Source organism: Ictidomys tridecemlineatus, chromosome X (assembly GCF_052094955.1).
Source record: "Ictidomys tridecemlineatus isolate mIctTri1 chromosome X, mIctTri1.hap1, whole genome shotgun sequence".
Lineage (NCBI taxonomy): Eukaryota > Metazoa > Chordata > Mammalia > Rodentia > Sciuridae > Ictidomys > Ictidomys tridecemlineatus.
The window spans coordinates 112,321,342-112,338,684 of record NC_135493.1 but is presented as its reverse complement, the minus strand read 5'-3'; the positions used below and the strand labels follow the sequence as shown (position 1 = coordinate 112,338,684).

The window sequence follows — 17,343 nt, the reverse complement described above, 5'->3', positions numbered from 1 at the left end:
AAAAGAGAGTAGACAAGGGTGTCTACTCTTACCACTCTTATTGAATATAGTACTAGAAATTTTGGTTGGCATAATTAGGTAAGAGAAAGAAATGAAAGGTATACAAATAGAAAAGGTGAGAGTCAAATTACCCCTGTTTGAAGATGATATGATTCTATACATAAAAAGAACTAAATATGTCACCAAAGGTTATTAGAACTGATGAACAAATTCAGTGAAGTATCAGGATACAAAGTCAACATAAAAAAATCAGTAGTTTTTCTAAACACTAATAATGGCTTTGCTGTGAAAGAAATCATGAAAACAATTCCAACCAAAACACATACACACACACACATAATACCTAGAAATAATTTTAACTAAGGAAATAAAGACCTCTACAATGAAAATTACATAACACTGAAGAAAGAAATTAAAGAAGAAACTAAAAGGTGGAAAGACCTTCCATGTTCATGGATTAGAAAAATTAATATTGCTAATGTCCATAGTACCCAAAGCAATCTACAGATTCAATGCAGTCCCTACCATAATACCAATAACTTTCTTCACAGAATTAGAAAAAGAAATCCTAAAATTCACATGGAAGCACAAAAGATCCCAAATAACCAAAGCAATCCTAATCAAAAAGAGCATCACCATACCTGACTTCAAGACATAGTAATCAAAGCAGCATGAAATTGGTATAAAAAACAGACACATAGATCAATGGAACAGAATAGAGCACCAAGAAAAATCCATATATCTATAGCTAACAGAATCTTGACCAAAGTGCTAAAAACTTATACTGGAGACAGGATGGCCTTTTCAACAAATGGCACTGGAAAAACTGGATATCCACATGCATGTAAAAGATTGAAACTTAACCCAAATCTCTCACCCTATACAAAAACCAACTAAAATTGAATCAAAGACCTTAATATAAGACCCTGAAACTATAACAGGAAAACAGGGGAAACACTTCCAGATGTTGGTATAGGCAATGATTTTCTGAATAGGACTCCAAAACCAGAAGTGACAAATGGAGCCAGAAAGGGTGGCACATGCTTGTAATCTCATCTTACTTGGGAGGCTGAGGTAGGAGGATCTCAAATTCAAGGTTAGCCTCAAATTCAAGTTCAATTTAGTAAGACCATGTCTCAAAATTTTTTAAAAAGCTGAGGGGAAGAGCTAGGGATGTAGCTCAATGGTAGAATGCACCTAGGTTCAATCCCTAATACCATAAAAAATATCGACAAATGAGATTACATCAAACTAAAAAGCTTTTGCACGGCAAAGGAAGCAATCAACAAAATGAAGATACAACCTATAGAATGGGAGAAAATGTTTGTTAGCTATTCTTCCCACAGAGAGCTAACATCCAGAACATATAAAGAACTCAAAACAATGAACAACAAAAATGTAATCCAACTAAAATGGGAAAATGATCCAAATAAATACTTCACAAACAAAGAAATACAGACTTGGCCATGATAGTTTGTGCCGTAGGTCCATCACGCAGGAGACTGAGGTGGGAGGATCACTTGAGCCTAGGAGTTTGAGACTAGCCTGTTCAACAAAGCAAGTTTCTGTTTCAAAAACAAATTTTTTAATAAAAAAGAAATACAAATGGCCAATAAATATATGAAGAATGCTGAATAACATTAGTCATCAGAGAGATGGATATTAAAACTCTAATGAGATACTATCTCACCAGAGGTAGAATGGCTATCATAAAAAAAGTGCTGGAAAGGATGTGGAGAAAAAGGAATTCTTATGCACTGTTGGTGTAGATGTAAATTAGCGCAATCACTTTGGAAAATAACATGGAGCTTTCTCAAAAAACTAAAAGTGAACTACCATATGATCCAGCTATATCACTTATGTGTATAAATCCAAAGGAAATGAAATCAGAATATAAAAGAGATAGCTATAGAGCTGTACTTAGTTTGGCACTACTCATAATAGCTAAGATATGGAATCAGTTAGGTGCTCACCAAAAATGAAGGAATAAATAAAATATGCATTATTTATGCACAACATAGTATTATTTAGCAATAAAGAATGAAGTTCTGGGCTGGGGTTGTGGCTCAGCGGTACAGCGTTTGCCTAGCATGCGGGAGGCACTAGGTTTGATCCAACGCTATATAAACATAAATAAATATAAATAAAATAAAGATATTATGTTCAACTACAACTAAAAAAAATTAAAAAAGAAAAGAAGAATGAAGTTCTGTCATTCGCAGCAAAATGGGGGCAGGGAGGACATCATGTTAAGCAAAATAAACCAGACACAGTAAGACAAATACCCCATGTTCTCTCTCTCTCTCTCTCTCTCTCTCTCTCTCTCTCTCTCTCTTATATGTGGAAATGAAGAGAAATAAGTCAACCTGAAAGTAGAATAGTGATTACTAGGGACTGGGAAGGGTGCTGGGTGTAGGGGAGGGGAGGAGAGAAGAAGGGTAGATAGATATGATCAATGCATGCTGTATGTATGTCTGGAAATATCACATTGAATCCCATTAACCTGTATAATTAATATGTGTTAATAATAAAAACTAATTAAAATTTTAAAATGAAAAAAATTCAAATGAAAAACATGTGCATGCAAAGTGGATATATATGTGTTCAAACCCCACAATGATTAAGACCAAATTATCAACTCATTACCACTCAGTAGTAGGAGTATAAGCAATTTTATCATTCTGCTTTATACATTCTCATACTTTCTAGGATTTTTCCCCATTGAGCCTGCATTACTTATTATATAACCAGAAAAAGGGTTATTTCGTTTGTATAAATAAATAAATAACATTTTTAAATGAGCATCTGAAAACCTAGAGATTAACTGCAGCAGCAGCTGTCACCAAAGATTACACATGTAGCAATTAGCACAGCTAAGAAAAGAAAATACATCAACTACCCTTATTATTTAACACTCTCTAAATTGTGGCTTAGCTATACATGCTCTAGAAATACACTGAAACCATTACTGTGAAACTACAGATCATGTTCTCTTTAAATTCTTTTTTTGTCTTAAGTTCTATGGGACCATGACATCTTGGTGGCTGCTACATGTCCTCTGGTTTCTAGGCAGCTTTGGATACAGGCAGTTCAATTCCCTTCTTTGCCCGTTAGGTGGGGCAAGAAAGCTTTAGAAGAGTTTCTTGCCAGCCAAAATACGAACAGGAAGAGACCAAATTGCAGAAAAAGCAGTTAGGACTCCAAAAGTCATTCCGATCCAATTGGGTAGAATGTGTGCTAAAAATTTTCTTGGGTGAATACTGTTTCCACAGAGTTTTTTTTTTTAAAGAGAATACTATGCTGAAAATCTATAAAGTGTGTTTCATAACCAGAACATTTTCTGACCTTTTTTTTTTTTTTTTGGTGAGGAGTGGGGGGATTGAACTCAGGGCACTTAACCACTAAGCCACATCCCAGCCCTTTTTATTTTATTTTATTTTATTTTTGAGACAGGTTCTCCTTATGTTGCTTAGAGCCTAGCTAAATTGCTCAGGCTGACTTTGAACTTGCAATCCTTCTGCCTCAGCCTCTTAAACCACTGGGATTACAGGCAGGAGCCACCTAACCCAGCTCTAACATTTTAAAAGTAAATTTCTCTGGTTGAAATGCAAATTAAAAGTACACCAAGGTACCACTTTTCATGGATCAGATTGGCAAACACTTTAAAGCTTGTCAACACTTTACTGGCCTTGGGGAAATTGGTACTCTAATACATTGCTGGGGGAAATGCAAACTGCTACAGGTCCTATGGAAAGGGTCTGGTGCTGACAATATCCCATATACGTGTAGCCTTTCTCTCCAAGTATTTCATAAGCTAATTACTAAAATTTGGACTTTTTTCTAGAGGTACAAGAAAGTCGCTATGAGGTTTTGGCTAATATGGAGGATTTTAGTTAGTCAGCAAGTATTTTTTGAGCTGCTCCAATAAGTCAGTTATGAGATAGATAGGTGGAGGGGCAAGAGAAACAGACTGTGGCTCCTCTTTGATGAACTTGGTCTTAAGCAGGAGTGTATTTAGGTACTCTGGGGCAGCTAACCCAGTGAGGCCAAGCTGGGAAAGCTATCAACCTGAGTCTTAAAGGTCAGGTATAAAACAACTGAATAGGAAAGGGCATTTGGGGTAATGGAAATTGGAAACAGCATGTGCAAAGGTATAAAGGCAGGAGGGTGAGGAATACTTCAGGGGATTTCAAATGGCTTGATCCAGTCTACTGGAAGGGAGGCTAGCTGAATAAGAGTGCAGGAAAATAAATACATGAAAAGATACTCAACATCATTACTTGTTAGAAAAATGCACATAAAAACCACAATAAGATGCCATTTCATATGTATTAGAACAAACAGTATATTGGCTTTCCATCTGTATGACAAAACATCTGAAAAAAAAATTTAAAGGAGAAAAATTTAGTTTGGCTAAAAGTTTCAGTGGATGGTTGTCCCAGTCATTTGGGGCTTATGGTGAGGCAGAATATCATAGTGGCAGGAACACATGGTGGAGAAGCCTGTTCACTTCATGACATTGGGAAGCAAAGAGAAAAGGGTAGAGAGGAAGGGACTGGGGACAAAAATATACTCCTTAAGGGCCTGCCCCCAGTGACCTACTTCTTCCAAGTAGGCCCTACTTCCAACAATTTCCATCACCTTCCAATAGCCTATTAAGTCATGAATCCATCTATTGATGAGGTCAGAGACCTCATGATCCAATCACCTTCCAAAGGCCCCACCTCTGAACATTACTGCATTGAAGATCTAGTCTTCAACACATGAGATTTAGGGGGACCTTTAATATCTAAACTATAACAAATGGCTAATAACAAACAAAATACTGAAGCCAGTGAGGATGTCAAGCAACTAGAATTATCACATATTGCTGATGGGAATATAAAATGATACAGCCATTCAGGAAAACAATTTGGTCATTTCTTATAGAGTTAGACACTTATTCATCATATGACCTGGCATTCTCACCTCTGGATATTTACTCAAGTGGAATAAACAATTTATGTCTAAATAAAGACCTGCACTTTATTCATAATTGCTAAAACATGAAAGCAATAAATGTCAATCAAGTGGTGAATGGATAAGTAAATTATGGTATATCCAGATAGTGGAATAATACTAGCAATAAGAAGGAATAAATTACTGAAGGTAAAAACATGGATAAATCTTCAAAATATTAAGTGAAAGAAGCCAGATATACAGCCTACATACTGGATGATTCCTTTTATATGGAATTCTTAAAAAGGCAGAGTATAGAAAACACATTGTTAAATAATCCAATTTTAAAAACTGGCAAATGACACTACCAAAAGCAATATGCAGTTTTAATGCAATCCATATCAAATAGCAATGACATTCTACACAGAACTAGAAAAAACAATCCTAAAATTCTTTTGGGAGAATAAGAGATCCAGAATAGACAAAGCAATCCTGAGCAAGAAGAGTAATGCTGAAAGCATCACAATACCTGATCTCAAATTATACTACAGAACTAAAATAACAAAATCAGCATGGTATTGACATCAAAACCATGATGGAACCCCAATGAAACAGAACAGAAGACACAGACAACCCATAAATTTAGTCATATGATATTTGACAAAGGTACCAAAACACATGTTAAAGAAAAGGTAGCCTTTTTAACCAATGGTTCTGGGGAAACTCTATTTTTTTTTTTTTTTTTTTTTTTTTTTTTTTTTTAAGAGAGAGTGAGAGAGAGAGGGGGACAGAGAGAGAGAGAGAATTTTAACATTTATTTATTTTTTCTTAGTTCTTGGCGGACACAACATCTTTGTTGGTATGTGGTGCTGCTGAGGATCGAACCCGGGCCGCACGCATGCTAGGCGAGCGCGCTACCGCTTGAGCCACATCCCCAGCCCCTGGGGAAACTCTATATCCACATGTAGAAGAAAGAAACTAGATCCTTACCTTTCACCCTGCACAAAAATCTACTCAGAGTGGATCAAAGACTTAGGAATTAGACTAGAAACTTCACAATTGATAGAAGAAGGCATAGGGTCAATGCTCCACTATATTGCAGGCATCAACTTCCTTGATAAGACCCATAAAGCTCAAGAAATAAAACCAAGAATCAGTAGGTGGGATGCCATCAAATTAAAAAATTTCAGAACAGCAAAGAACATGATGAAGAGAGAGCCTACAGAATGGGAGAAAATATTGTCCGCTACTTTTCTGACTGGGGATTAATATCCAAAACATATAAAGAACTCAGAAAGCTTAACACTGAAAAAAATAAATAATCCAATCAATAAATGGACAAAAGAACAAAAGAAGAAACACAAATGGCCAACAAATATATGCAAAAATGTTCAACATCATTAGCAATTAGAGAAATGCAAATCAAAATTACACTAAGATTTCATATTATTCTAGTCAGAATGGCAAGTATCAAAATTACAAATAATGATAAATGCTGATGAGAATGTGGGGAAAATGGTACACTCACACATTGGTGGAGGGAGTGCAAATTAGTACATTCACTCTGGAAAACAGTGTGGAGATTCCTCAAAAAACTAGGAATGGAACAACCATATGACCCATCTATCCCATTCCTTGTATTTATCCAAAAGAACTAAAATCAGCATACTACAGTGATACAGCCACATCGATATTTATAGCAGCACAATTTACAGTAGCCAAGCTATGGAACCAACACAGATTGACATAAGAATGGATAAAGGAAATGTGGCATATATACGCAATGGAGTTTTACTCAGTCATAAAGAAGAATGAGGGGCTGGGGTTGTGGCTCAGTGGTAGAGTGCTCGCCTAGCACGTGCAAGGCCCTGGGTTCGAGTCTCAGCACCACATAAAAATAAATAAATAAAATAAAGGCATTGTGTCCAATTAAAACGTTAAAAAAAAGAATAATAAAATTATGGTATTTGCTGGTAGATGGATGCGACTGGAGAACATCATGCTATGTAAAATAAGCCAGACTCAGAAAGTCAAGGGTCAAATGTTTTCTCTCATATGCAGAAGCTACAGAAAAATAAGGGGGAAAAGTGGGGGTGGGGGATTGGATATCATAAAGACATAGAGAAGATCAGTGGAGCAGAAGGAGATAGAAAGGGAGGGTGGAGGAACCAGAAAGGGGAAGAATGAATTTAATAAAATCACAATATGTGCAAGTATAAATTTACCACAGTAAATCCCACTGTTATGTATATGTAGAAAGCACCAATCAAAATTAAATAAATGAGTGAAAGGAAGATCAGTAGAGTAGAGGAAGAAGAGTGGGCACTGGGGATTGAAATAGAATAAATTAAATTCAATGCACATATGACTTCATCAAAATGAACCCATCTATTATGTATAACTCTAAGGCTCTAATAAAAAGAACAAAAATGGCAAATGGACTGAAGAGATACTTCTCAAAAGAAGAAATGCAAATGGCCAACAAATATATGGAAAAATATTCAATACCATTAGTCATTAGGGAAATGCAAATCAAAACTACAGTGAAATATCATCTTACCCCAGTTAGAATAGTAATTATTAAAAAAATGAAAAAAATAACAAATGCTAGAGAGAATGTGGAGATAAAGGAACTCCTATACACAGCTGACAGGAATGTAAATTAGTATAGCCACCATGGAGAACAGTCTGAACATTCCTCAAAAAACTAAAAATAGATCTGCTGTATGACTCAGCTACCCAAAGGAAATGAAATCAAAAAGCCAAAAAGATACCTGCGTAGTCATATTTATTGTAGCACGATTGGCAATAGCTAAGATATGGAACCAGTCCAGGTGCGCATCAACAGATGAATAAAGGTAATACAGTGTATATATACCCAACGGAGTAATATTCAGCTGTAATGAAAAATGAAATCCTGTCATTTGTAGCAAAATACATGGAACTGAAGATAATTAAGTGAAATAAGCCAGAAAAACAAAAACAACTATTGCATGTTCTCTCTCAAATTCGGAAGCTAAAAAAGAGTCAACAAGAATATAGAATAGTGATTAATAGAGGTTGGAAGGGTTTTGTGTGTGGGACAGATAAAGGGAGACTGGATTTGATCAATGCAGTTTGTATGCATGTGTGGAAATACTACACTAGATCCCTTTAATAAGTACAATTAATGTTTATAAAAATTAAAATATAAAAAACACATTATTTGTTAGGGGTTGGAGGTTGGGAAAGAGGTTTGTCCACAACGAAGCACAAAGCAAATTTTTGGGGTGATAAAGATATTCTAGATTTTTGACTGTGATAGTGGATTCTTGAGACTATGTCTTGGCATTATATCATATGCCTTAAAAAAGGGTGAATGTGACTGTATATAAATTATATGTCAGTAAGACTGAATTTTTTAAAATTAATTCTGGTGCTGGGATGTGGCTCAGTGGTAGAGCACTTGCTTAGCATGCATGAGGCCCTGGATTTGATCCTCAGTACCACACACAAAAGAAACCTTTAGCATTTATTAGCTGGTGACCTTGGGCAAGTTACTTACATCATCTGTGCCTTAATTTCCTCATCTGTTAAACAGAGACAATAATACTAACTATCTTGTATGAGTTTTGGTGAAGATAACATGAGTTAATACATGGTAAGTGCTTAGAACATTGTCTGGCAGAGTAAGTGTTCAATACATGTGCAGTTATCCTTTTGGTCAGAACAAGACGAATTTCAGTCTGAAAACCTGGCTTCTAGTTCCAACACATATTATATAACTGTGAGGATCATTTATCTTCTGGGAACCTCTTGTAACCTCAAAGTTGTGATAATGTTGCCTGTCACCTGCTCTGCATACCATACAGGGTACTTACAAAGATTAGATGGGATTAATGTGAGATCAGGCATGGCTAGTCATTCAAGGCTGGATTTCTTTAAAAACTGGAAAAAACAAACCTGAGAAGACTGTCTAGATTTTGAGTCTTTGGGTGAACAAGGCAAAAATTGAGATGATGAATACAGGAAGAACATTTTTAGGGTTGTCAATTTCAGAAGGATGAGTTTGTGATGATTATAGGACATTTAGATGGACTTTTTTTTTTTTTTTTTTTTTGGTACCAGGGGTTGAACTCAGGGGCATCTACTACTGGCCACATCCTCAGCCATTTTTATTTTGAGACAGGGTTTCACTAAGTTGCTTAGGGTCTCGCTAAATTACTGAGGCTGGCCTCCAACTGTGATCCTCCTGCTTCAGCCTTGCTGAGATTATAGGTGTGTGCCACCATCATTTCTATTTGACAGATGGAAATAAGTGTGTAGAGCTTAGGACCAGAGAGAACTTTTAAAAACATTAATGAACATGTGGTATCTAAGGGCAACTCTAAATGAAATCATCCAGGGAAAGTGTGCAGGAGAGAAGAGAACCAAGGACTGGGCTCCCAGGAACATCAGTAGACAAGAACAATAAAGCCCTCAGAGGAGATGGAGAAAGTAGAAAAAAGTACAGAGGAGAAGTTAAAAACAGAAGCCAAAGGAAGAAAGAATGAAATAACAGAATTCAGCAAACACTAGAACAGGTTAGGGCTGTGAAAGATGCAAAAAATGAATATAAAATAGTAAAGGGGATGAGAAGAGTAAATAAGTGAAAAAGAGCCCAGGTAGCCAAGTGCTGCCCTGGGGGTTGGACAGGTGTAGGCAGCATGTCTGAAGAGAGAGCATTGGTGGAAGGGAGAAAATGATGAGAGAAGGGAGAGACAGAAGTCTCCAAATCTGAGGGGCTCATCAAAAGCTCAGCAAAATAAATAAAAGACTTGTACCAAAGAGACAATCACTGATCAATTTCAGAATTATCAAAGGGAAAGTCTTAAATCATTCAGACATTAAAAAAGAAATATTTTTAAAATAGAAAAGTGGGTCTGGGATTGTGGCTCAGAGGTAGAGCACTTGCCTCTCATGTATGAGGCATTGGGTTTGATCCTCTGCACCACATAAAAATAAATAATTGTATTTATTAAAAAAAATGATTTCCAAACTATTCTAGATATTTCATATGACAGTAGAATCATATAACATTTCTCCATCCGTTTGGCTTTTTCACTTTGGATAATGTTTAAGGTTCATCTTCTGTTGTACCATTATCAGAATCCCATTTTTTTATGGCTGAATAAAATTCCATTTTATAGCTATACTACATTTTGCTTATCCATTCATCTGTTGATGGAAATGTGGGTTGTTGACACAAATAATGCTATCACAAATAATACTGCAATGAACATTGATGTACAGGAATTTAAGTAGCCAGGAGAGGAGATGTTTGGCCATATGGTAATTCTACGTTTAACTTTTTGAGGAACATCTAGGCAACATTTTTTTCCACTTTTAGTTGTTGAAAGACTGAAGTTAGCAGTGTTGTGTTCCTTTCACAAACTGCCATCAGCAAGAACTTCTCAATATTAAATCTACTTTTTCTTTACTAAATATTAAGTACCACAAGAAAGGATTAGAATTTGAGATAAGAATTTACTTTGGAAAATTATCTGAAGTTTAACCTGGTTTTTAATATCTTAAATGATGTGTACAACAAAAACAAAACCACTTAATTTGAACACGATGATTCATAATTTCTTAAGGCTTGTTTAGCCTTCTGGGGCTGTGACCCTATTCCTTGTCCTCTACAATAGGTGCACTTGAATGTCACACAAATTTCAAACATGTTTTAAACATATATGTGACTACCTTTAAAGACTACATCAACTATAATCTAAGCCATCAACTAAATTAAGCAAAGCTCAGAAAAAGGACTAATGAAAAAATACAAAGAATATTTTGGAGGATAAAATATTTTTGAGCAGTGGGATTGTGAATTTTTCCCATTTACATACCATTCTATGTGCTTTATCAAAGAAATTTCAACAAATGGAGTTTCAAAGATCTGAGTGGCTGATTCATGAACTAGGCAGCACCCCATCTATAAAACAGAAAGGAACTCCAATGAGCTAAACAGAGTAAATGATTTTTATAGGTATAAAGAAGTGGAGGAGGGCTAGGGTTGTGGCTCAGTGGTAGAGTGCTCCCCTAGCATGTGTGAGGCCTTGGGTTCAATCCTCAGTACCACATAAAGATAAATAAATAAAGGTATTGTGTCCATCTACAACTAAAAATGTTTAAAAAAAGAAGTGGAGGAAGTAGGGACAAAGAACAAATATAAGATGACTTAGTCATTTCAAAGTTAACTTTCCTTATAGGGATGTAAGTGAAATCTTGTGGACTTAATAGGATTTTGCTATCATCTCTTTTCTGATTTCTTAGAACAAAACAACTTAGGCGTTGGTGTGGTGACATGTAAGAACCTCAAAAGTAACTCTATTTTGCAGCTGCAGTCTTGAACAACTTTTTCTTATCAGGTTAAGACATTTTGTTTTTCTTTTTAAAAAACAGCAGTAAGGGCTGAGGTTGTGGCTCAACGGTAGAGCACTTGCCTAGCGTGCACGAGGCCCTGGGTTCAATCCTCAGCATCACAAATAATAAAATAAAGCTATTGTGTCCAACTACAATTAAAAAATAAATATTAAAATATTAAAAAAACAGTAGTAAGATGAATTTAAATTTTATATTATTATGTTAAGTATTGCAAACCAATAATTTTTATTAAAAAGTCAACACAATGCATACTTAAATAAGCCTACCTGTTCTTTTATGTGAGAGGAGGAAGGGTAGAGAGTAAAACTCCACTGGACTATAGTGAAATAGATAGTTTACAGAGTTAAAGCTTGCTCACATGAACTTTAGTGACAGATATCAAATGGTTAGGATGAAGTGTCATACTTTTAAACAAAAGAATAAACTTTATGAAAATGATACAATGTTCATTATATCTGGCAGAAAAGCACCATTACTCACAATCCTATTACTTAAATAACAGTTTAACAGGGGTTGGTAAACTTCCAGAACAGTATTCATTCATATGTATGCACAGAATTGATGCAATTGCTACATTTTTTATTTTAAAGTTTTAAATTTGATTTTATTTGAATAGAAAATAATTAGAAATGAAACAGAAGGGGTTGCTACATTTCATAAATATTTCTTCATCATACCTCTACCGGTTCTTCAAAGAGTAAGTAAGGCAGTAGTTATTAAACTTGGGTATACAACAGAATCCCCTGAAGGGTTTATTGAATCACTGGTTGTTGGGCACCCACCTCAGGGTTTCTGATTCAGGAGGTTTGGAGTAGGGCCAACAATCTATGCTTCTAACAAGTTCCCAGGAGATGCTGATGTTCCTGGTTTGACACCACACTTTGAGAACTGTGCTAAGATCAAGGAAAAATAAAACTATGAAAAAGTTACAGTGGTCATTAGGGTTTTTATCCCTATAATCTTAAAGATGTTATGAAACATCTCCATGAAAGAGAAGACAGTAGTAGTACCTACTCTTTATCCCACTTTCCTTCCCCCATGTCCCAATCTGTCAATGTGTGTTAAGTTTTGTCAAGATTTCTAACACTTATATGCTATTCTACCACTATGACTCTTGTTTAAACATCTTAATTCTGTAGTTTAATGGACTCAAAGCTCATAAACATTCCTTTGGCTGGAACTTTGTGGGGAAATCTAGTATCCCTTCTCTTCTGAATTCTCATTAAATTTCCAAAACCAGGGCTCATTGGACCCTAAGATATACCCTATTTCTTCAGTGGCTTCCCCAGGCTGCTCTGGCATCTGGGAAACATCTAGTCCTGGAAATGCTGGGATGTTAGTAAAGACTTTGGTATCTCAAAGGTTTTCCTTGATTCTCCTCCATGTGTCCTGGTCACCCCATTAGTTCCTTTGTTCATATTTGGGGGTCCATTATTACCAAGATTTTGTCAACACTGTTTCTTTACTCAGTGCCATGCAGAAGGGTTCAAAGTCATACTATACCTTATTGCCATGAGCATCTTCTCCTTTCCTTATTTGGTGGTTACTGAATTTGCTAGGTGATGGAAAAGGAACGACTTTCTAACCCACCTTAATTTTCCTGCTTCTGCCTAAAAGTAACCCATCCATTAAAAAAAAAAAAAAAAAGATCCAAGGGCTGGAAATGTAGTTCAGTTGTTAAGCATTTGCCTAGTATGCACAACTCTCCGAGGTTTGCACCCCAGAACCATAAACAACAACAAAACCCTTAAAAAAAAAAAAAAACAAGTGGGGCTGGGGATGTGGCTCGAGCGGGGTTTGATCCTCAGCACCACATATAAACAAAGATGTTGTTTCCGCCTAAAACTAAAAAAATAAATAAATATTAAAATTTAAAAAAAACAAGCAAAAAAAAAAAAAAACCCCACAAAAATTGATTTAGATCCATTAGGTAAAATGTGGTACCTTTATACATCTACTTAAATTGTTGTAATGTAAATATAGTTTTTTTTCCCAAAGAAAATGTATCCTCCAAAATATGCATGATAATCTTCTCTGTGATAGAACCATGAGTAGTTTTAAAATTTAATCGTGTATTGAGATAACCATAGATTCACATGCAACTATGAGAAATAATATACAAAGATTCCATGTACCCAGTTTCTTTCAATAGGTCAATTTTTATAACCGGCAAAATCACCAACAGAATAGTACCTTCTAAGTTTAGTGAAGAATTTCAAAGAGGGGATGCTCAACTAGGAATGTCAAAGTTTCAATCTTTTGCATTTATGTCTATTATAATATTTAACACTATTATGTTCCAATTCTTTGTCAATCTCTTCCTGGATAGTTTGTGAGATTCCTCAGAGCAGGGATTGTGTCTTACTGTGTTCTTAGTGCCAGTGAAGGGCCTAGAATGCAGGGGGGAAGTGGAGTTAGTAATGGTATAGGATGCTTCAAAAAACTTCTCAAATCTTATTCATTCAAGAATTCAGATTCTTTCTAGTCAATTAAAAATGCTGCTGGGCATGGTGGCGCATGCCTGTAATCCCAGTAGTTCAGGAGGCCGAGACAGGAGGATTGCAAGTTCAAAGCCAGCTTTAGCAAAATCGAGGTGCTAAGCAACTCAGTGAGACCCTCTCTCTAAATAAAGTACAAAACAGGGTTGGGGATGTGGCTCAGGGGTCGAGTGCTCCCGAGTACAATCCCCATCCCCAAAGCTACAGACAACCTATTTAACTTCCATATGAAAATTATATATGAAGATCCTAATAAACATATCCTACTAACTACTCATTCAGCATTCAATTAACATTTCCATTTAGTGAGTTCCTGCTAAGTGTCAAGTAGGATGTTGGACACTGGTGACATTATGGTGAATAAGATTAATATGGTCCCTTGTTCTTTTTTTTGGTAATTTTTTTTTGTTGTAGACGGACACAATACTTTTATTCTATTTTTTTTAATATGGTACTGAGGACTGAACCCAGTGCCTCACACGTGAGCAATAAGCACTCTACCACTGAGCCACAACCACATCCTCCTTGTTCTTATTTTATACACTAAATTATAAAGCAAGTTTTCCTATTTAGGCTTTATATCTTATACATGCAATTTTTTTAACATTTATTTTTAGTTTTTTAGTGGACACAACATCTTTGTTTGTATGTGGTGCTAAGGATTGAACCTGGGCCGCACGCAAGCCAGTCGAGCACGCTACCGCTTGAGCCACATCCCCAGCCCCATGCAATGTTTTTTGAATAGGTATTTTGTAGTTAACATGCTTTGCATTTTGAGACAGTGACAAAAGTATATTCAAATAGGCCTAAATAGCGAATCAGTTGTGGAATGAGTAAATTAAATCAACCATCTTACCCTTGCTACAATAAATAAAAATAGGGCTATAGAACTGATGTTGTTTAACAAGTTTCATTTCTATATCTAATGTCCATTTTCCCTATTAGACTGTCTGTACTATAAGGGCAGGGTCCATGTGTCTTCTTCATTGCCTTAATTTAAGCACACTATCTATGAAATAGTTATCAACCAAATAATTAAATATTCATTCAAAGCCCATAACTGTCCTCTAGATATGGGAACAAATGAAATCAATTCTTTTTTTAATATATATTTTTTTTAGTTGTAGATGGACACAATATCTTTATTTATTTTTTTATGTGGTGCTGGGGATCAAATCCAGTGCCTCATACATGCTAGGCAAGTGCTCTACCACTGAGCCACAATCCTAGCCCCTGAAATAAATTATTTTAAAATTTGAAGGGAGGGGTGCGGTGGCCTGGGGTTGTGGCTCAGCAGTAGACTACTCGTGTAGCACATATGCAGCCTCGGGTTTGATCTTCAGCACCACATAAAAATAAATAAATAAAATAAAGGTATTGTGTCCAACTACAACTAAAAATATATATTTTTTAATTTTGACAGATTTTATAAGTACTCATACAATACAAAGTTGTCATACTATTTGCATTCCCTTCTTTTTTTTTACCATAAGCAGAATGTTAAATATTTTTTTAAAACCTGACCTATAGAGAAGGCCATCTGCCTAAATTTATTATCCAGTTAGCAATGAATCAAGTGCTCTTGCCCTATCCCTTTAACAGATGACTCATGTAAAGCAAAGACTGTCCCATCTTTTCAAGATATGCAAAGACCTAAATGTTTGTAGTAAGATTTTTTATAATCCTGTTATGAAATACCAAGTTCTTACCAACCTTCATATTTTGATTTAATGTTGCTCAGCACTGTCTTCACAAGTGCTGAGCAACATTAAAGATCAACAGGTCCTACCCAAGGCTGTAAGTCTCAATGAAAATTAAAATAACATTCACACAAATTGTCGAGTAACTTCTTCAAGCAGAAAGAGCAACAATATTTTACTTTATTACAAATAAACATTTCACAAAAATTTAGTTGGGAATGTATATGTATTGTTAAGCAGAACATAGAAAACATAAAGAAATCAGGTACTGGGACCTAAAAATTTCACTTAAAATCCCATCGATTCTATCTTACATATAGTAGGCACACTATACATATCAACTGAACTGAAAATAAACACTCTATAAGATGTGCTTGCAAAACATGTAATGCTGTAGTAGTAAAGTACAATTTTCAAATATGAGATTTTGTCTGTCACATTTTTAAAAGCCTTTAAAAATATGATATGCACAAGCTTGCCCTGAGGGAAAAATAAGATGGAATATAGATTACAAAATCTTTACATTTTCCACAATAGCATTTTGAAATTGGAAAAGAGCAAATAGTTGTGGAAACAACTGAATGAACAAATTACTAAAAATTCAGTGCACTCACAACTACCTGATGGAAAATTTGAAGCACCTTTTCTCTAGCCTTCTGATATCATAATATGAAATGTATGAATTATATAGGCCTTAATCATCAGAAACTTAAGAAAACTTCAAGTTATAAGCCAAAATGTCATCAGAAAAAGAAAAACCCAGTATAAAATTAGCTACTGTAAGGCCACTGTTAAAGTTCTTTCATGTACAGACACTATACAATTCAGATACTTTTGTTTTACATAAACAAAGCTTTCAACATATAAATATCTGGATATAACTTGGTTAAGTTCTCTCGAAACCATGCTTAGAGAAAAATGCATCAACAAATAATGCCCTTCAAGTATTTCTATTGAGACTTTTTGCAAAAGAAACGGTAGTTAATACAACTTTTAAACTGAATACTGTAATTTAAAAGCAATTTTAAGTGTAAAAAAGTTGCAGCATTCCACTACTGAAAAATAAAGTTATTTTATCAAGAAAGTTACAGTATTAGTGCCCTTAGTGCCAATTCTAATTCCGGACAAAAACAGATGTTCCCAAATATCCTCCTGAAGGGTTGCTTCCATTTGTAACAATTCCAGATTAGGTTTCTGTAGCAATGTTTGTATATTCCTACCAAGAGAAAACAAGAGAAATAGAGACTTCAAAATAAGAAACAATCAGTTATAATATCTGAGCTAGAGTTCGCATCTCAATTTTTGACAGTTTAACTTATATAGTACTATTTGCACCTTGAGATCCCCACAAAAGTTATGTAGAACCCCAAACACACAAATAAGAGAACACATCAAAGCAGATATCAAATGATAAGTCAGTACGACAAAAAACATGACACTAGATAACACTGATATTAGTAAACTGATGAAAACAGCATTCTGCTAGTTGGGTGAGTTTTGGGGAGGGAGGGCATCCCTGGCATAAACTTGAGACACTTAAACCTTTGTCTCTCCAATACAGAGCCTGATGTGACACAAGTACAACTTCAAACTACTATTTTGTCCTTCCCATTATATGATATTTCTAATTCTACAATTATATGGGCTTTTCTAATGACTGATCACTGCAGAGAAAGCTATTAAAGGGGAAAAAGCTTTCTTGCTTTCAGGTGGTTACCTACAATGTAAATTCATAAGGTTTCAATAAATATGGGAAAAGGATTCACAAGAACAGTAAGACTATGATTAAAGGGTAATGAATG

General features: G+C 35.3%; 1 protein-coding gene across 12 annotated transcripts in view; it reads right to left on the bottom strand.

Moving 5' to 3' along the window:
- Positions 1-15,703: 15,703 nt before the first annotated feature.
- Positions 15,704-17,343, bottom strand: part of Bclaf3 (BCLAF1 and THRAP3 family member 3) — a 60,733-nt gene continuing 59,093 nt past the window's right edge. For all 12 annotated transcript variants that reach the window (XM_021732910.3, XM_021732911.3, XM_078035042.1 and 9 more), the window contains one exon: positions 15,704-16,757. Coding sequence is in view for 4 of the 12 variants with exons in the window: in XM_040294804.2 (XP_040150738.1) it covers positions 16,728-16,757 (30 nt within the window). In the remaining 8 variants the exon portion in view is untranslated. The remainder of the gene's footprint in view (positions 16,758-17,343) is intronic.